Source organism: Bos indicus, chromosome 4 (genome assembly GCF_029378745.1).
Source record: "Bos indicus isolate NIAB-ARS_2022 breed Sahiwal x Tharparkar chromosome 4, NIAB-ARS_B.indTharparkar_mat_pri_1.0, whole genome shotgun sequence".
Taxonomy (NCBI): domain Eukaryota; kingdom Metazoa; phylum Chordata; class Mammalia; order Artiodactyla; family Bovidae; genus Bos; species Bos indicus.
This window is the reverse complement of record NC_091763.1, coordinates 116,377,495-116,397,735: the sequence shown is the minus strand read 5'-3', so window position 1 is coordinate 116,397,735 and position 20,241 is coordinate 116,377,495. Positions and strand designations below refer to the sequence as shown.

Sequence of the window (20,241 nt, the reverse complement as noted above, 5' to 3'; positions counted from 1 at the left end):
GCTGGCTCTGTCCCCGCCCCTCTTTGGTGGCTGCCATCACAATCCCAGAACTCAGGGAAGCAGAGACTGAAAACCCCAACAAATCCAAGCTGAAGCCTGGGGTCTGGCTGCTCTGATCCAGTGAAGGCGGATGCCCCCTGGCTGACACACTGAAATGATGCTCTTCCACGGAGACCTCTGACCTTCCTGGGTGCACCCCATTCGCCCCAGGCTCCCAGAACCCCGGGTCTGCGGGCTGGGCTGGGTTCCACTCTCTCCTCTGAGGCCTCCCTCCATAGACCAGTGCCTACCTGCCCAACAGCCTCTTTCCTCCTCTGTGGGCACTGCTGTGTCCCGGACTAGCAGCTGTGACCATGCCCTGACAGTGAAGGGCTGGTGTGCTGGGTCCAGGACCATCCCCGGCCCCTGCCCTCGCCCACCTGATGCTCTGAGAGTGAAAAGGAGGGCGTGGACCTGCAGGGTGGAGCCGCTGCCTCAGTTGCTCTTCGGGGTGGGAGGGTGCCTGCAGGGGGCCAGGGTCCTTGGGTTCTCTCTCAGGTGCAGAGAGATGGGTGGGGTGTGTGTGAGGTGGCTTTTCACACGCACCATGGCGGTATAGAATCCGCCTGCAATGCAGGAGCTGCAGACTTGGGTCACGAAGAGCCCCCAGAGGAGGAAACGGCAACCTACTCCAGTATCCTTGCCTGGAGACTCCCATGGGTGGAGGAGCCTGGTGGGCTACAGTCCAGGGGGTCTCAAAGAGTCGGACACGACCGAGTGAGCAGCAGGCACACACCTCTCTCCCTGGACTTGCACCAGGGTGCTGAGCCAGGAAACGGTGTCACATTAATGCACATTCTTTTCCCTTATGTAACAACGGCAGGAAACGTGTTTCCGTGCATCTTTGGGCCTTAAGTGTTCGGAGGCACTTGGACTACTTAAGTCCAGTGGTCAGAGAGCCGACTGTCCAGCCACGCATCTCCTTATTGTCTGCTGCACTGTAATGCCTGCACTCTGGCACCATGTGACAAATCAGGAAGCACACACGCTTATTATTAGCACGTCTTCAGAGGAAGGACCGGGACTATCTGCAGGTCCCTGATCACCCGTGTGCTAAACTGAGGGTCTGGTGTGATTCCTTGGTGCTGTTAAACAGCTCAGCACAGGCTGATGTGGGCACAAGAGCCCTCATCATGGAATACATTTGCATTCCAACCCTGTCTGGCCACAGCAAACGCAACTGCAAGTCTTGATTTCGCATCATCGAGACTTAAGAAGTCTTGAATCAAAGTCCTGCTGCAGCCTCAAGACAGCCTCTAGGGTCTGGCGGTGCCAGGCCAGGCTGGAGGTGGGCAGAAAAGTCAGGGTCACGCCTGCAGACTTCTCTTCCTGTTCCAGCTCCATCCAAAGCGCCAGGTAGCTCTGACTGTATCATCATAAAAATGGACGCTGCATGTAGCGAATGTGCCTCTGGCAGTTTTGAATAGATTACAGAATCCAGGAAGAGATTTTTGTGTGTGTGTGTCAGAATCTGTGCATTTTGGTTTGGGAACTTTAGTTTCCCTCTAATGACATAGAGTTCAAAAACACTCTGATTTGACTTTCTACCTGCCAGATGAAATGAGGATCACAGGACCACAGAAAAAGAAGCTGTGATCTTCTCTCATTTCAATTGAGAATTAGGTAATGCAAATTTCCAATCAAGCAACAACTTATCGCAATGCTGTATTTATAGGAATCTCCTCTTCTTAAAGGTTTGCATTTCCCTAATGGGACTCCCTCCTCTGATAACCACAAAAAGAGAGGAAAAAAGTCAGCAGAAGCAGTTATATATAGAAAATGTATCTCGTACATTTTTACTGAATGAAAGATTCTTTAAATTCTGCAGTGCTTTACAATTTTTAAGTTTCATACACATGATTTCACACGATCCTGTAATAACCCCTTTCTAAAGTCCCCTCCTCTCTTTTCTCTCCCCAGTGGGTAATCACTGGCTGTTCTCTATATCTGTGAGTCGGCTTTTGTTTTTGTATTCACTGGTTTGTTGTATTTTTTTAGATTGCACGTGTAAGTGATAACATGCAGTATTTGTTTCTGTCTGATTTATCCTTTGTGGTGTTGTAAGTCGTGTCTGACTCTTTTCAACCCCATGGACTGCAGCACGACAGCCTCCTTCATCCTTCACTAGCTCCCTGGGGTTTGCTCAAATTCACGTCTGGTGAGTCAGTATTGTGATCGAACCATCTCATCCTCTGCTGCCCCCTTCTCCTTTTGCCTTCCATCTTTCCCAGCATCAGGGTTTTTCCTAATGAGTCAACTCTTCCCCTCAGGTGGCCAAAGAATTAGACTTCTTTTTAACTCACACTTATTTTTAAACCCAGACAAAGTATTACCAATGCGAACTATCACACATCTTAAGCAGGTCTAACAAAAGTAATTCCTACTGTTTCCCTAATAACTGTTTTGTCTTCTCAGCTGTGGTCTTAAGTCGGGCCGTCAGGCAGAAACTGCTCAGAATCAAACGACGGATGAAAATCTGGAGAGAAAAGAATCCATTTGTAGCCACTTATAAGCAGCCACATAGGCAGTTCAGAGTTCTAATTTCAGAACTCCTTTAATTTCAAAAAAAAGGTCTGGGGAACTGGGTTAAGGGCACTGTGCTTATCCAAATAGAAGTGAGCAGAGATAGGGTCAGGCAGGATGCCAGTCCTTCACGCATTCCTGAAACAAAGACATGTTGAGCACGTTGGCCATGACAGATACTATACCAGGCACCTAGACACGCCAGAGAATAAGACAGCAAGAGACCCTGACACTAGTCAGCTGATATTCTAAGTGTGTGTGTGGGGAAGGGGGGGAGAGACAAAAATAAAACAGGCATGATAAGAAAATTATAAAAACATATTCAGTTCAGTTTAGTCGCTCAGTCGTGTCCGACTCTTTGTGACCCCATGAATCGCAGCACGCCAGGCCTCCCTGTCCACCACCAACTTCCAGAGTTCACTCAAACTCACGTCCATTGAGTCGGTGATGCCATCCAGCCATCTCATCCTCTGTCGTCCCCTTCTCCTCCTGCCCCCAATCCCTCCCAGCATCAGAGTCTTTTCCAATGAGTCAACTCTTCGCGTGAGGTGGCCAGGCGATAAATGCCATGGGAAAAGAAGAGCAAAGCAGGGCAGGGTGGGGAAGAGCAGGAGGGCTGGGTGGGAGAGCTGCAACTTTAAGTAGGTGCCCAGCGTGGACCCCTGAGGAAGTGATGGGGAAGCAGAGATGTGAAGGGCAGGCAGGAAGGATGTTCAGGCAGAGGGAACAGACAATGCATGCCTTCTGGCCATGACAGGGACCTTGACATTTACTGGGGGAAGTTCGGAGCCACACGGGCAGCTCTGACCTGGGGCAGGGTCACCCCAGCGGAGCGATGTTCTGCAGTGAGTTCAGCATACAGGGAAATTGACTGTCCATGCAGTCAGGATGGATCTGAGAGGTGCAAGAGGAAGGGAAACTTGGAGGATGGTGTGAAAACTTCCGAGAGTCCATCCAAGCAAGAAAATGGCTCTCAAGTGTGTGTAAGAGGGAGTGACAGATACTGGAGGGGCCAGAAACAACCCCTCAAGTCCGCCTCTTTCAGAGACACTGTGATGTACCCCAGAAGTCTAGAACAAGGCTGTTTTCCCTATGGCTATGATGAAATAAAAGATACGCTGGAACAGGAGAAGCAGGATCAAAGATCATAGGGAGACAGGATATTAGGATTCTGCTCAGGTGCACTCCAGGCACCTGGGGAGACAAAAAGCTTCTGGTTGATATGATCTCCTCGGTGCTGCAGGACAGCCGTGAGGAAGGGTATCAATGATTGTGTGTCCAGTAAGGCCAGCGCCCGACAAGGAAACCAGACATCCCCACTCATCACAGCCAGCTCCTGTTTCCATAGAAACAGTGCCCCGTCTTTGACAGCATCTCCCCTCTCCCTGTAACAGATAACCAGTCATTTAGGGGCTGACTTTTCTGTCCATTCAGAGGAACGAAAAATCTAGGAAAAAGGAAGAGACACTGGTGACACCTTTCTACACGTAAAATAAAGAACTGGCCCAGACAGGCACTGGGGGAGAAAGAGCATCTGCTAGATCTGGGCGTGTCTGATGACATCCCCTATTGTTTAGATGAAGACGTATACTTTTCCCTGGTGGCTCAGGTAGTCAAGAACCCGCCTGCAATGCAGGAGATGCAGGTCCAATCCCTGGGTTGGGAAGAGCCCCTGGAGAAGGACATGGCAACCCACTCCAGTATTCTAGCCTGGGACATCCCATGGACTAAGGAGCCTGGTGGGCTACAGTCCATGGGGTTGCGAAGAGTGGAAAAAACGGAGCAACTTACACTACACACACACATGTCCTCTTTAATCCTACACTGTAAATATAGATTCTGTGTAAAACGGATTCCAAAATCCACGTGACATGAAGAGCATGACACTCGGTGTAAGGACACAGACTCAAAGCATCCAGGCTTCCCTGTGAGAACCTCAGAGTCTCTTCATTCTGACTTGGAAGGTCAAAAGCCCAGGAGGCTCATGTCTAAGGCTGAGCCTTTGCAACATCCGGAAGGCTGTCTGCTTCCATCATTACTATCTGGGAACCTGTATGTCCACTCCTGTTTCCCAGGCTCTCCTTGCCCCCTCCCATGAACGCCCACCCTTGTCTCTTCTCACCCTTTCCTCCTCACCCAACAAGCATGCTCCCCAAAGACAGGAAATGAGGGAACTGGTTAAAACTCATCACCCCAACATCGGTTGCCCTCCCAGGGAAGTTTCCATTTCCATCTCTTTGGGAACTGGAAAGTCTTAAGCACGATGCAGGAATGTAGAATGAAGCTTCCCATGGAGGTTGAGAAAGTGCCGGATTTGCCCACAGACGAGGAAGCAATCAAGGTCCAGAAAGAGTGCACAGTGGCTGATCCACAGGAACACGTATCCCGCTGTGTCTGTCAGCTCAGGCCAGGTGACACCGTCTGGATGTAATCTCGGTGATTTACAAACCTAACCTTCTATCTTTCCCTCTGATACACTGCCAGCATCCATATCAGAAGGAAGGAGAGCAGGGCAAACCACCGGCCGGCTCACAAAGCGTCCACTTAGGAGAGCTATTCTCACTTCCAGTCCATTCCACCTGCCAAGGTCAACCACGTGACCACACACGACGCTAAGAGGGAGGGCACAAGCCCACAGGTGCCCGTGAGACCCACAGGTGCCTGTGAGACCCACAATAACGTGCAGAGCGGCAGTGACCCTGCGCCAAACCATGGCAACACTCAACGTGAGGTCCAGTTTGGAAATTCAGCCCAACTTGACTTCCGGCTGCGTTTCTCCGCATGCCACGCCCACGCATCCCTCTAGCGAACTAACCACGGTCCCCGTGTAGGTTTCAGGGGCGCCTCTGTCTCCTCAAAGCGCTATTCTCAGCAGCAATGCACTCTGGGGTGGACTTGCAAGCAGATGGGTTCACTCTGGACTCAAAGAGTTTCACCTGCAGCACACTGCCTTCAAACCTGGCATGGAGAACACACATTTGCAAGTCGGAAAAGATGGAATGGACATAACAACAAAGAAGACCTAGGAGTTCGCCTGGGAAAGAAGCTAGGTATTCTATTAATATAACATTCCAGGAAACGGCAACTGTCCCCTTTGTGAATATTCCCAAGACGATGTGGCAAGGTAGGCAGGGATGAAAGCCTGATCTCAGGGCAGCCTGAGGACTAAGAGAGCAGAGCGCAGGCCCACTTATCTCCATTGGCTTTAGATGCCAGAAGGCAGCGGTCCGTCCACAGGGTGGGGGAGATGCTGAGGAGGGATACGCAAAAGCCACAAAGAGCCCAGAACCAGCCACGCATGCTCAGGGCTTGGAGCCATTCACACAAGCCTGGCGGGGTTTCACTACCTTGTGGGGTTGCAACCATTGCAACTCTAAGAGCTTTCACAAACTGATGAGATAATGTCATCTCTCAGGACTTTTAGAGAGATTTCTTATTTTTGCTTCAGATTTTTAAATTGCTGGATGGCATACTGCACAAAGCATAGGAAGGATCTGAACACAGTTTAGGAAATTAAATATTTTTGGGGAAATGGTTAGGGAGCCTGGAGGCCTGTGACCTTCTCATGCATTTCTCCACCTCTAGTTTCTGCTTTATCCACCCCCTCTCATGTGTATTGCATAAAACCTCTTTTATTCCTGTTCCTATTCTTCAATGCTCCCTTCTTCCAGTCCTGGTCCACTTCTGGGTGACGCCATCTTAAAACATACTAGGTGCCCAATATATAAAATAGAAGGGATATAAACAATCATATAAATATATGACAGACGATATAACAAAGAGACCGTTGCTGTATGAAACAGCTGTATAAATTCCAGTAGTTCTGTCTTTAAACTAAATCTTCCCAAACAGTAAACAATAGAAGACAGAAGGATTCACTGGTCTTCTCAATTCCAAACTGGGGAACGTGCCAGGAAAACCTGCTCCACATTTTTTTTTTTAAACAGAGGCATATCAAAACTGACCCCAAATCATCTAAGGTAAAAGCTGATAGCAAATAAAATCTGAACATTAGAGAAAGTTAAGATTTTATTTTGACAATGACTGTGATACCCTGGAAAACCTTGAAGTTCCTTTTTAATTAAAAACTAGGCGGAGGCATCTTTTGTTTTGGTTTGTTTTTAATGTCCATTGGGCATGGTACTAGTATGATTTTACTGCATTCTAAATGCCTTCAAGCTGTTTATCTACATACCACAGGAGTGAGTTAAAGTTAGGTTTGTTTATTTTAAAGGGAATGACTGTTCCAGGACCTGAGAACCATTCCATTTGTAGCAACGGGAGTCCCCCTCTTTCCTGCATCCAGGCAAGACTCCAGTCCCTGCCAGGTGCCGGGCTACAGTGCCCGCTGCTGTCGACTGAGATGTTCCGACTCTGGGAAGCAGGATGCTCACTGCCTGGAAGTCTACCATCTGGACCTCGTGGGCCATCCTGGCTTCAGACTCCCTGTAAAGGTACCCATATATGTTCTCAGATTATGGGACAAAACTGAACATTTCCTGTGCTTCCGGTGGATTTGGATGCTGTTAGGAAACACAGAAAGCATTGTATGGAGGAAAAAAGAGTAAAATCATTGGGGAAACCCATTCAGGGCAAAAGTCTCATGCTACTGTGGTGAAATTGTTATTTTCTTTGGCAATTAGCATATCCATTTAGAATCAAAATAATTTAGACTGTTAAGATTTCATAACGTTCATATGTTTGAAATCCAGTGATATAATTAAGTTAATTCTGCCACTGAATTACAGTACCATAGAGGATACTGAGAAGAACACAGGAGAGAAGGGAAGACTGAGTTTCTCTGAGGTCCAGAGAACACAAGTGATTTACAGAATATTACTCACATAACTATCTACAGTCTTCTCATTTGTAAGATGAGATGTTATCCAGTTTTTAAATATTTTATTTCAGATAATTTCAAGATGCAGATCCTTCTAAAGACAAGTGTTCCAAAAGTCATTGACCAGAAAGGCTGAGTGCTTATCCTTTTGTACTTGTACAGAAAATCAAATGGATGTGTTTAAAATGAAGCAAAGCATAGCACGGCACATGGGTACTGACTGCCCTTAACACTATATTTATTAGGCAGAATTTAATTTTGAAAGGATTACTGTACGTATTATTTTACAGGCAACATCCATGAAAGGGATCACTACTGTGTATTGCAGAGAAGCATTCCATATGCACGATAAATGCGCTGGCATCATCAGAGTAATTAAAAGGAACGGGGTTATATTCAATCAGCTTGTACATCTTACTCAGCAACTCCTGCCGGTTGCTTCCAAAAATTAAACTCATTAATCATTCTGATTCCAAAGGAGAAAAAGCTTGAAGTATGAAATAAAAAGCTCTATTTTTATGAAGAAAAAATGTCCAAAGTCAACATCCAGAGCAGTTCCTGTCCACATAGTGATACTGGAATATTAATCTCATGTGGGAAGACGAGCTGATTCCATTGTCAAAAATATAAATTGATACTATGTTATCTAATACTCCAGACCTCCTCATATCTACAGGTAACATATACAAGTAAATTGCTTAAAAGTGTGCACTAGCAGGAATAAAAGGAAGCATGCCATATGAAGTAGGCTGCCGTGCCCACTTCAAAAGATCTTACTGCTACACAGAACTCAATTCCACCAAGAAGGCAGAATGCTCATTTTTCACAAACAGATTCGGCCTTAAGCAAAGACGTACTTTTTTGGCCGACTCCACAGAGCAAAGGCTTGTTAACGTGTTGAAATTTATTTGCAATAGTTCACAGTGGACAATTGACTCATCCAAATGAAAAAAATCAGGCTTACCCTGACTACTTTTTCAAGCCAACAGATTGACTCTTTGTTATGCTTCTCCCCAGGCCAAGGTAACAAGGAAGGTGGAATGAGATACACCCAGTGGTGCTTTAAAAAACACCATGTGCAGTGCAGAGGCAAGGCAGTTTTGATGCTATATTTGGCTTCACCCATCAGTCAGCTAGCACTGAATCTTTGTTTATATCACTATTTGTACTTCCTTGTAACAGACAATTTCCCAATGATGACTCTGCTCTGCATTGAGACAATAGGCAAAATTTTGTATAATTTTGTGATAGCTACTTTACCAAAACATTCACAGAGAGACTGTTTTAGATAGTAAACACATGAAATTAAAAGATGCTTGCTCCTTGGAAGAAAAGTTGTGACCAAACTAGACAGCATATTAAAAAGCAGAGACATTACTTTGCCAACAAAAGTCAGTCTAGTCAAGGCTATGGTTTTTCCAGTGGTCATGTATGGATGTGAGAGTTGGACTACAAAGAAAGCTATATGCTGAAGAACTGATGCTTTTGAACTGTGGTGCTGGAGAAGACTCTTGAGAGTCCCTTGGACTGCAAGGAGATCCGATCAGTCCATCCTAAAGGAGATCAGTCCTGAATATTCATTGGAAGGACTGATGTTGAAGCTGAAACTCCAATACTTTGGCCACCTGATGTGAAGAACTGACTCATTAGAAAAGACCTTGAGGCTGAAGAAGATTGAAGGCGGGAGGAGAAGGAGATGACAGAGGATGAGATGGCTGGATGGCATCACCAACTCAATGGACATGAGTTTGAGTAAGCTCCGGGAGTTGGTGATAGACAAGGAGGCCTGGCGTGCTGCAGATGGGGTTGCAAGGAGTTGGACACAACTGAGACCGAACTGAACTGACTGACTTGTGTGTTTAGCATTGTTCTGAAATGCAGAAAATAGACTTTGCAGGAGGACAACTGTTGTAGGGCACTATGAAACAGTGTTACATAGCATCAAAGCCATAAGGGCACCTCAAAGCCATCTAGTGAAATACTGTATATTACAAGAAAGAAATCAAGACATTGAGAGAAATGCAACTGTACAAGCTTACGTATATCGTATGCCACGCTCGGGGGTGGAAGAAATAGTAGTGCTAGAAGTAGAAATAAAGAGGTTAGGCAGAGAGTCATTTAGAATAATGATACGTAAAGAGAGGGAAGTGGTGGCTTAGTGGTAAAGAATCTGCCTGCCAGTGAAGGAGACATGGAGATGTGAGTTCCATCCCTGGGTTGGGAAGATCCCCTGGAGAAGGAAATGGTGACCCGCTCCAGTAATCTTCCCCATAAAATCTCACGGATGGACTGGAGGAGCCTGGTGGGCTACAATCCATGGGGTCGCAAAAGAGGTGGACATGACTGAGCTACTGAACAGCCACACGAGAAAGAGAGGGAAGTGACAAAGTCAGGGATATAGTTTATGTAGATGTCTTGTCGCCACTACTGAAACTGATCTGTGGAACAAAAGGTGGGAGAAGAGATCAACGTGGAGACCTCCAAGGTCCTTCCAATCCTACAGTTCTCCAATTCTGCAAAACAGAAAAGTAAATACTCTTCAGAAGAGATGCTAGGAGGTGTATACCAGAGGAATTAAGCTACTTCGGCCAACTGCTATTACAGAAGCTGTGAAATATACTCAGCTTCCTTTATCTTCATTTTACTTTTCCCAATATTTAGTGTATCTTAAGAAGAAAACATGGCAGGGAAAGAATAGAATAGTGGAGACCAAAACCTTGGAGTATACGTTCTCCCAACCCCCTACATGAGGGAGAGGAGGGGGAGAAAAAGGACTTACTGAAGAATACAAAGGTCAGAGAGAGATAGGACATGAACTCATGTGGCATCATGAAAGACACATGATACAGAAGTCTGACGTGTAGGGTGGCAGTGATCAGGAGCAAAAGAGGTGACGACAAGGACGAAGGCCATTGTATCAAGTAATTAAGAGGACACTGAAGACATTTTCTGTGCAGTTTTCTGCAGTGAGGACAGTAAGAATGTGAGTGTGCCACCAACCTAAATAAGGAAAAAGGAATTCTTGTAATGAATTAGTGAATCCACTTTAGATCACCTGATTGAGAATTTTAAAGCTCCAAGTAACCCTGTGACATGGTAACCCTTCTATAGACGAGTTACACTAAGCATTATCGAATTCAACATGAAAATAATGAGATCAAGCTGGTGGCTGAAACTTTTAACCTTTTCCTCAATATGTTAGGAAGAAGATAATATGAGATTGTAAATACATTTGAAATTGCAGAAGAAAGTCAGAAGGTATACAAATATTTCTGTGGAGTCAAGCTGCTTCAAAAGTTAAAGCTGATAAACTCCAAGGAGAAATTAACAGGATGTTGACAGCATATCAGTGAAAAGTCAGGTGGAGAGGAAGAAGGGCTGGAGGTTGCAGACAAACAGGAAGATGAAATACGTCAGAAGCATGACATCATAAGCTAGACAGCAGTGACATCATAAGACAGACTGAGTAAGCAATGATCTTTGCTCAATCTCTGTTTTGGCCAAATTGCTGTTTTAAAATCCTGTCATCATATTTGTACTGTTAGGAAATCATGTGTCATCAAAAATGAAGAATACAGGAACATGCTGATGTGGCCCTACTTCCCATGGCCTTCAAAGTCCTTTAAGAAATCAAAAGGAAGCACTCAAGCCAGGGCACAACAAGGTTCAATATTTTTAAATTAATTGAAGTTAATTCCCATCAGAAGTTACTAAATCCCATTAAAAGTCACTTCCAGCAGCAGTCCCTTTAAGAGTCAACTTATTTTTAGCCTATGAAGTGAATTTTAAATCAAAATAGCTATTGATTCCTCAGAGGGGTCTCCCAAGTCATTGACTTTAAATAAGTATAAGATTGATGAGGAAACTCTGGTAGAAAAGCACTCTGGCTTTCTTTCTTCTTCAAAGTTAAACTTCACACCTTAAAACTGGCCCACCGCAGACAGACTTTTACACAGTAGAGAGGTCCCTAAACGTAGTTGGTCCAGACAGGAAATGCACTCCTAGTCACTAAACATGCAGCTGCAGCATTTTTCTCTCTTCCAGACCTGGTAACTACCTTCAACTTTATTTTGTAAAGAACTGTTCATTCTCAGTCCTATTCAGACATGTGTGCATATACACAGAGACAGATCGAAAACTACATTTCATTTTCTCATTTCTAGATGGCAGGACAATGAGACACAGAGTTCGTTGGATTTTAAAGGTAACGCTGTTTACCATCATGTGAGTGATCAAGGTGGGAAGACTGTTTCTGTTCCACGGAACAGACAAGTCACAGAAGAGCAATGACACCAGCAGCCTTAGTGCTGGGACTGCAGACGAAGGTGCTGCAGATTTCCTAGGTGCTAATAGAGAGGATGCTTCAGAACCTTGGACAGCAACCAGCATGCTCTGGGGATGCCCAAGACACACAGAGTAATATGCAATGTATTCTTTATCAGTTGTACATCTTAAGGGTTAAACGTAGGTACAGGGTGATTACTCAAGATTCTTTAATCCTAACAAGGGCTAATATCAGAAAAGTAGCTTTGGTACCTACTTTCTTTAACTAGTACTAACTCATAGCAAATGGCATTCCCTGTGACTGGAGGGAAACGAATCTGTTTGATGTGTACACCTACGTAGTATATTTTTAGACATAATTTTTCCAATCCTGAATATTTTTTCTGAGAAAAGCACATAAAAGTTTTCAAGAAATTGATGCTACATTTACTCATGTGTCATTTTTTAATAATACATTTTAAACACAATATTATATATATTTCATAAGGATACTGCATACACTATATTTATACTTACTTTTACACACACAGACATACACACACCCTTTGTTTTTCATTTTCCATGAAATAAAAAACATTAATATCAGGAGTTAATGAATTTAAAGTAGATATACTCTTCAGAGTCATCTCAGCAGAAACCATTTGCAAATGTTAAATTAATAATTTGCTCCTCAGCTCAACCCTTTTGCTTATCTGAGGAACACTTCTAGACATATGTCAAAATGAAAGGAGGAATACATGCTCAAAGCTAAGATGGGAGGGGGGGGAAATGGGCGGAGACCGTCTACAACAAAATTCAGAAACTCTCCATTCCCCTAGCGACACCTAGAGCCTGTTAGGAGGAAATTGCTCATGGTTCTCACTTAAAGCATAACAAATCCCAACCGTTTTAAGTCAAAAGATTTAAGGCAAAAAGTGCATCATTTTTGTCTGCATTGCAGCTGGGTGGTCTTCCCCAAGATCTCTGGAGTTTAATCCTCCATAATTTTTCAACTGTCCCAATGAAACCCCTCCTCAAAGATTCTGGTTCCTTGAATCTGAGAATTCATGAATTTCCCTTAGGACCTGACCCACTGGAGTGAGGGCCATCTCTCTGATATGTCTTTGTGTAACGGCGGGGGTGGGGGGGGGTCTGGAAATAAACCAAAATAAGAAAATCTCATGCAAGCTCTAATACAGGGTGTGTGTGTGTGTGTGTGTGTGTGTCCACATCTCCCACAAACTTTTGCCACCTCTCCAGATCCTCCATTCACAAAACAAAACAACCAGTGACCCAAGTCAGGGCATGTTGAATGATCACAGCCTCCTGCTCAGGGCAGAGACAGGAACTGCCCTGGGTCTGTCAGGGGAGGCCATCTGCTGGGGGCTTGTAAGAGGACCTGTGTGCAGGTACCCACCCCCTGCTACCCCCGGGTGGGGACACTCAAAGCTACACACAGTAAACTCTTGGACCCAACACACCCAGCCAGGCTGGACCAGTTGAGCCAGTCCTGTCTGACTGTCTGAGAGCTTGTCTGGGATTTTTTTCTCTGTTTTTTTTTTTTTTTTTCTGGAAACACAAGGTATCAGAAGCATCACTTGGCCCTCCCTGGCCCTCTGAATAGCTGGAAGAGATCAACAGAGGTGGTTGAACTCATCCACCTTGGGCAGCCTGCGGGTGTCCTGCCTGAGTCATCGGTTACTAAGGTGATATGCAAATCCAACCTTTGAAACCCCCAGCTACCAGCCCGGAGAAGAGTAGAAAACGTGCTCCCGGAGAAGTTTTCCCACTAACACAGTCCAAGGTCGTGGCTAGTCCAAGGCTAAGTGTGGGGACAGGCAGGGCCTGACTCGCACCAGCACAAACTGTGCTGGGCCTGGGTCAGAGGGCTGGGCCTCGGAGGCAAGTGCTTTTATTTTATGGTTCGGGAAAGAGGATCACCATCAGCCCCACCACCAGTGGGGGAGGGGGTCAGGGGAGGGGTTGGAGAGTGGAGAAGTGAGAGAAGTGACAGCCTGGGAGGTAAGGACTCCAGTGACAGGTGGGAAGGGGCGAAAAGGAGCCTGGGACAGCCTCTTCCTAGAGTCTTAAAGCAGACAAAAGAAAACGGAAAGAAAGAACAGAGAAACCAACTCGTAAGCACACACAGACCGAATTCTCTCCTTAGGATCCATAGCAGCGTGCGGGTAACAGCAAGCGTCCCCGGGGCCGCCGTGAACCCTCAGCCAATTCCACACCCCAGCAGCGCAGCTCCGCCAACGCTGCCCTCAAAGCCACCAACTCTTGGCCCGCCGCCGCTGCAGACCGGGACCCGCTCCAGGACGGCGGTGACCGAGATCCGCGCAAGGAGTGGTTTTGTGGGCGCGCTTCCGGGAGCAGTGGGGGAGGGGAGGGCGCCCCGAGACCCTCGCAGGCGCGGCGCGGGCGTGTCTCCCCCGGGCTCGCCTGGAGCCCCGCGTTTCCCCCCAACCCCCCCCACCCCACCCCCAAGATGCTCTTACGTCCTCGTCGTCACAGTCGCTCCGCGCCTGGTACTGGAACCGGGGCCGGCCGCCCGCGCCACCGCCGCCGCCGCGCTCCCGGGGCGCCGCCGCGGGCGCCTGGGCTCCGAGGGGCTTGGGCCCCGCGCCGTCCTCCTCCGGCCCCTGGCCGCCCAGGAGGCGGCTCGCCTCCGGGGGCGCCGGGAAGGACCGCGAGGTGTTGATCTTGCCAGTGAACCTCTGGTACAGCGAAGCCATCGGTCTCCGCGCGCTCTCGCTGGCTGTCTTTGGGGCGTTTCTGTATCGGCTTTCTCCCTCTGGGGCTCCCGCTCCCCACGCCCTCCGGGGGGAAAAGGGGAGGAAGAAGAAGAGGCGGCGGCGGCGGAGGAAAGGACGGCGGCAGCGCGCCGCTCCTCCCGCGCGCCACTCTCGAGTCGCCGCCGAGCGACCGCCTGGCTCAGCCTCCTCCGCCCCCTCCCCGGCGGCTGGGCCGAGCCAGGGTCTGGCGGTGTGTTCTCGTTCCCTTTGCTTTTCTGTTTTCAACTCTTCGGCACGGCCGCGTACGGCTTAATCAAAGCCATTGAAGGGAAGAAAAACAACAGAAAACCATAAAGGGAGGGAAAATGCCTAGGCCCCGGAATTTGGCACCACCTAGAGCCCGGTGAGCATCCGGAGCGCATCTCCTCGTTCCCCCCGCCCCGGGTCCCCGCGCAGCTCCTCCTCCCCGCCGTCTCCCCACGCGGCCCTTCACCCCCGGGAACGGCGCCCGGGGGTCCCGGGGCTGGCCGCGAGGAGGCCGCGGGGCCACGCAGCTCGTGGATGCAGGCGCGCGCTTGGGGGCTCCGGGCCACCGGGAAAGGGCACCCCGCCGTCTTCCGGGAGAGCGCAGCGAGAGAAGAGGTCCGCGACGGGGAGGGGGCGTCGGGGGCACGGAGGCAGGGGGCGGCACCCCCAGATGCAGGTCCTCGGTTCCGCGCGGGGCTGTGCTCCGCGTCCACGCGCTCGCGGCTGCAATCCCGGCGCCCTGCGGGGCCTTTTCCCTCGTGTTTCCCTCGCAGCTTTTCCTGCCTAACGTGAAACGACAACAGCCGAGACCCCTGGAGGTCGGGGGTGCGCACGGGGGGTGATGGTGTGCAAACCGCGGGGATGCAAGGGAGGGGGCTCGGGGTCGCGGCCTCCGATGGGCCCCCTTCCTTCCCAAACCAAGCTCTGCTCCAAAATTAGGTCTCAAGAAGAAGAGACGGAAAAGGTCACGGAAGGCAGGCAAGGGCCGACTGGGGTGCGGTGGGGTGCGGTGGGGGGAGGGGTGCTTTCCGAGCAACTCAGTTCAGCGCTCCTCCCGGCACACCCCCACTTATTTGTGTGTATCGCGAACTTCATTTTCGTTTTCGATAAACGCGTAAATGCCAACAGAGGCTAAAGCATTTGGTGATGCCTGCAACTTTTCCGAAGCCTGCTCCGCGCCCGCCCCCAGCCCCTGCACTGAGAGGAAGTGGGGAGCCCCGGGTGTGTGGGGGGCGACACCTACTGGGGCGCTCGGGTCTGGGTGCACATTCGCTCTTCCTCTGCAGTAAAACGTGCTCCAGCGCCCCTGTGTGGAAAGACACCCACTGTGCCTGGGCGCTGGGCTCCGGCTCAGACCGCAGGCTGGCGTGTGGTTTGTCCTCTGCCTTTCGGGGTGGATTCCTCCCTCCTGTCCTGCTGGAGTCCACTGTCCTGCTTGAGGGTCTAGGCCTCTCCCTGCTGGTCTCGTCCCCCTCCCCCAACCCCAGATCTTCCACGCGCAGTCCTTTCCCCCTTGTTGGCAGCCCTTGGGCTGGGATGGATCGTCCTGTCCTGAGTGGACTAGGACCCCACACTCCAGACCAGCTCGCACCTGCTCCGGCGCTTCCCCGGTCCTTCCACTCCACGTGGGTGTGGGCATCTTCACCTTCCAGCGGGACTTCCGCTCCGCCATGGTTTCCATGACCACTTGAGAAAATGGCCCCAACCGCAGGCTGCCAGCGCTTGTTGAGTCTGAGTCCAAGGCCAGCTCCTGGCACCATTGTCCAAACGCAGAAATCCCAGAGGGAAAGAGACCTTGCTGTCCTTTGTCCTAAAAACTGCTGCCTCCTGAGGTGACCCGAGGATGAAAAACCAGATAAAACCAGGGAGGGTCTTTGAATGCAGGAATGGAAAAAGCAGACCCTTATTGTCCTTCCCTCCCTTTATGTTGTAACTATTAATGGAACAGTATAACTGTCTCCCCTCCTACCCCATAGGGAGGAGGCATTTGCCCTACTCTTCTCCCCCCACCCAGTATACATGCCTCATCCAACCAGCAAATGACTCGCAAGACCCCTATCCCACTCCTTGTACCCTGGGTATCAAAGTGGACTAAAGACCGGTGTTGAACGTCAGTTCTCCCTTGAGCTGGCCCGCTGTTCTAACAGCGTCTCTCTCTCTCATAAACTTTATTTCCCTCTCATTCTGTCTCATGTCTGGGAATTCTTTTCCAACCCAAGCCCGGACCAGGACACCTCCTTCAGGGTCCTTAACTTGGGTGGAGACACTGGAAGTCCGCTGGGAGAGGACCCCTTCAGATCCCTCCCAAGCTCTCAACCTAGCAAATAGTCTTGTTTTAATTAAAATGTATACCACAGCTATCCTCTGTTTAATCCACTATGGTTTCCTTCCACTAAGAAACAGAAGTGCATCTTAACATAGTTCAAAAGATGTTTCCTTTCCCGAAACCATAAAAACAAGTAGAATCAGAATCTGGACAGCTGGGGGCCCCCCACACCACCAAAAGGCAGATATGCCTCCTGCTGATCTGGGGGTGCCAGAGCATCCTGCCCCACTTGACATTGAAGACAGAGGCCACAATTACAAGAACCATCCAGCTAAACCTTAAGAGTCATCACATTCAGATAAATAGGAAATCTTGCTTTCATCCCCCCTCCCCCGCCCAGCTATGCTTTCAGATCCATGAAACTGCTTTCCCAAACCCACTTGAAAGCCCGCCACTGCTGCTCACAGTGGCATCTAGATCTGACACCTCACTAAATATAGAGGCTGTGAGGGTCCCACTGATGTAATACATATGCATATATATATTTATGAAATGTCCATGTATATATTTACATGAATTATAAGAAGAAGCATGATGAATATTTCTTATAGCAATATAGTTCATACAAGATATTTATATGGAAATAGTTTAGCTATCACACATCTTATAGATGTGTGTGTATCAAGGAGAATAGATTGAAAGGGAGATAAGGAAGACATGCAGGGTCTCTCACACTTGAAATTATATTTTCAAGCGAGCATGTAGGTCTTCAAATTACACTTTGGCCAAAGCGACAGAGGATGGGATGGTTGAATGACATCACCAACTCAATGGACATGAGTCTGAACAAACTCCAGGACACCATGAAGGACAGGGCAGCCTGGCGTACTGCAGTCCGTGGGGTCACAAAGAGACACAACTTAGTGACTGAACAGCACGCAACAACAAAAATCTCAACTAAAGGATTCAGATGAAATGATAGGGCCATTCTAATTTATAGTTATTTGTAAAGTGAAAAAAGCTATAAAGCCCATAAACAACTGGGTGAAGAGTTGAGTACAGATGAGTGTCAAAAGAAGTATATCTGAAAATTAAACAGGACAAATGGAAGGCAAGGAGCTGTTGCGATGAGCAGAGGCCAGGGTGGTGGGAGCAGACAGAACACTAATGCAGAAACATCACAAGCTGCAAAGCTTCCTGGGCACCATCTAGATCCGGGGCCCATCAACCAACTTCAAAAGCACCGGGCTACCTTCCTCCACCCACACACTGAATACGACTCATCCTAAAACATGTCCTAGACTTTGAATGTGAGTCTGTGCACACATGTTGGCAAGCGTGTATGCACTCACACATCCAAGTCTGCCTGAAACACTGATACATACACTGCAGGGTCTCTCTGGAACCCTGGATAGACTGTCAGAACCCTGAAGTCCCAAATGCAAAGAGGGAACTGATGAATGAAGTCACGCAACTGCAGAGAATTGCAAGTGGTGGCACTTCATGATGCATAATTCATTCACTTACTGCCTTCAATAACCTTTGCAGAACCCCAACCTTTAAATAAGGAAAAAGATTCTGAAGAGTAGGAAAACTTCCCAGGGAGCGTGTAAATAGAGGGGCAGCGCTGCAGAAGGAAACTTGTCTATAACGGCCTCCACTCAACACTGAACGTCTTGGCTACGAAGTCTAGAAAAGTAGATCTCCATTCCTGCTCGTTGGCTAAGTATGGGAATCTATTTTCAAAAATGTTCTGTGGATTATCTCACATCAAAATTTTAATTCTTCATTATGGCTTAAAACTCTGATCACTGACCCATTTTTTCCATCTAGTCTCACATGATTATTTCTTCCCTGTTTATTAAAAGGTGGGAGTGTGTGTTTATTTTCCCTGGAACCAAATTACAAAACAAATATGGTAAATCATTGGAATTAGGCAGATGCTACAAAATAGGATGGGCAGTTATTTTTTTTAGTGACAATAAAGGGAACTTTCTGGTCTATATGCAAGCTAAGCATTGTAAAAATACCAAAAGTGTATTGAGTCCAGAAGCCCAGGCATGCTTTTTATTACCTAAGAGGTTTTCTTACTTCTAGGAGAGAATTATGTCCTATAGTTTACTTCCCCCTTCTTTTGGAGGAGAACGAGGAGGACAGAACCTTGCTTAAGATTTTTATTCTTTTCCAAACACTGATATTTCAGAAAAAGAAATGGCCAACTTAGCACACTCTGACAGAAAGGCTTCCCTAAAACACTGGACATCAGTGTTTTTAAAATATTATCACATTGTATTCATACAAATGGAAAGAAATAAAACAAGTATTTTGGTAGCTTGAGAAAATACAGTACCAACTACATAAATACAGAGCACCCATTCTCTCTTGTACTCTCTCTTTAAAATAATTATTTCTTTGCAAGATGACTATCGAGTGGGATCCGGATGGTAAGATGGTAAGATGTCCTTTTCAAACTTTACAAATAGGAAAAGTCCAGCACTAGAAAAAGAGAAGACCACTACTAGCTTTGGGCTTCCCTGTTGGCTCCGTGGTAAAGAACCTGCCTGCCAATGTGGGAGACTTGGGTTGGATCCCTGGGTCAGGAAGATCCCCTGGAGAAGGAAACGGCAAACCACCCCAGTATTCTTGCCTGGGAAATCCCACGGACAGAAGAGCCTGGTGAGCTACAGTCCATGGGGTTGCAAAGATTCAGACACAACTGAGCAACTAAACAACAGCAAAAACAACTCCTGGCTTTAACACAAAGTTAAAGTACAAACTGAATTAACCTTGAGCTTTTTGAATTGATACTTCAAGATTCATATGTTTTAAAGGAAAACATTTATTTTAAGCCTGGCGGGCTACAGTCCATGGGGTCTCAAAGAGTCAGACACGATTGAGTGACTCGCACTTTCATTTCACTTTCAACCGAAAGGCTTATGCTAAAATTAATGTAGTTAAATGTTAGTTTCCAGCAGCACATGTCCCTGCATTTTAGTACTGACTCTGCACTTGCCTGGTTTTCTCATACAGTCTGAAATATACATACGACTCTCTGCCCCGGGCAGCACCTGCTCACCTGGACTTGGTTACTAATACACGTGGTAATGCTGACCACCAAGTAAGTAAAACAATCACTGACTCAACTAAGCCCGTATTTTCCTCTGAGCCTGGTGGGGCTGTGGAAGCCCACCCTCCCTTCCTTTAGGGGTCCTTGAGGGGCCCACTCTCTTCTGTCACCCACACCCATGGACACTGGACTGTGGCCTATTTCCTCTTTCCTCCCATCTTTCACCCTTCTATCTTCCCATCCTCTTTCTGCTCCTCCATGGTCCCTGCTCTGGATCAATATCAGTAAACTGCATTTTTTTTCCTTTAAAAATTCCTTGCTGCGCTCTGAATACTTATAAGAATTTGCTTTTCACTAGCAATGCTGCCTCAGAAAGTATCTGAATAACCACATTAGCCCCTAGAAAAGGCACCAACCTCTGTCTGCTCCCATTTCCTGATGATTCAGTGAGAGCTCCACCATGCTCCCCAAGGCTCCT

The 20,241-nt window shown here is 47.6% G+C and overlaps 1 protein-coding gene across 3 annotated transcripts in view; it reads right to left on the bottom strand.

The window, feature by feature from the left end:
* Window positions 1-20,241, bottom strand: part of DPP6 (dipeptidyl peptidase like 6) — a 960,318-nt gene that overhangs the window by 770,233 nt on the left and 169,844 nt on the right. For 2 of the 3 annotated variants that reach the window (XR_011566384.1, XM_070788459.1), the window contains exon 1: window positions 14,167-14,766. The exons of the other annotated variant lie outside the window; for it this stretch is intronic. Coding sequence is in view for 1 of the 2 variants with exons in the window: in XM_070788459.1 (XP_070644560.1) it covers window positions 14,167-14,403 (237 nt within the window). In the remaining variant the exon portion in view is untranslated. Of the gene's footprint in view, window positions 1-14,166; window positions 14,767-20,241 lie in introns of those variants that run through there. 3 annotated transcript variants of the gene reach the window in all.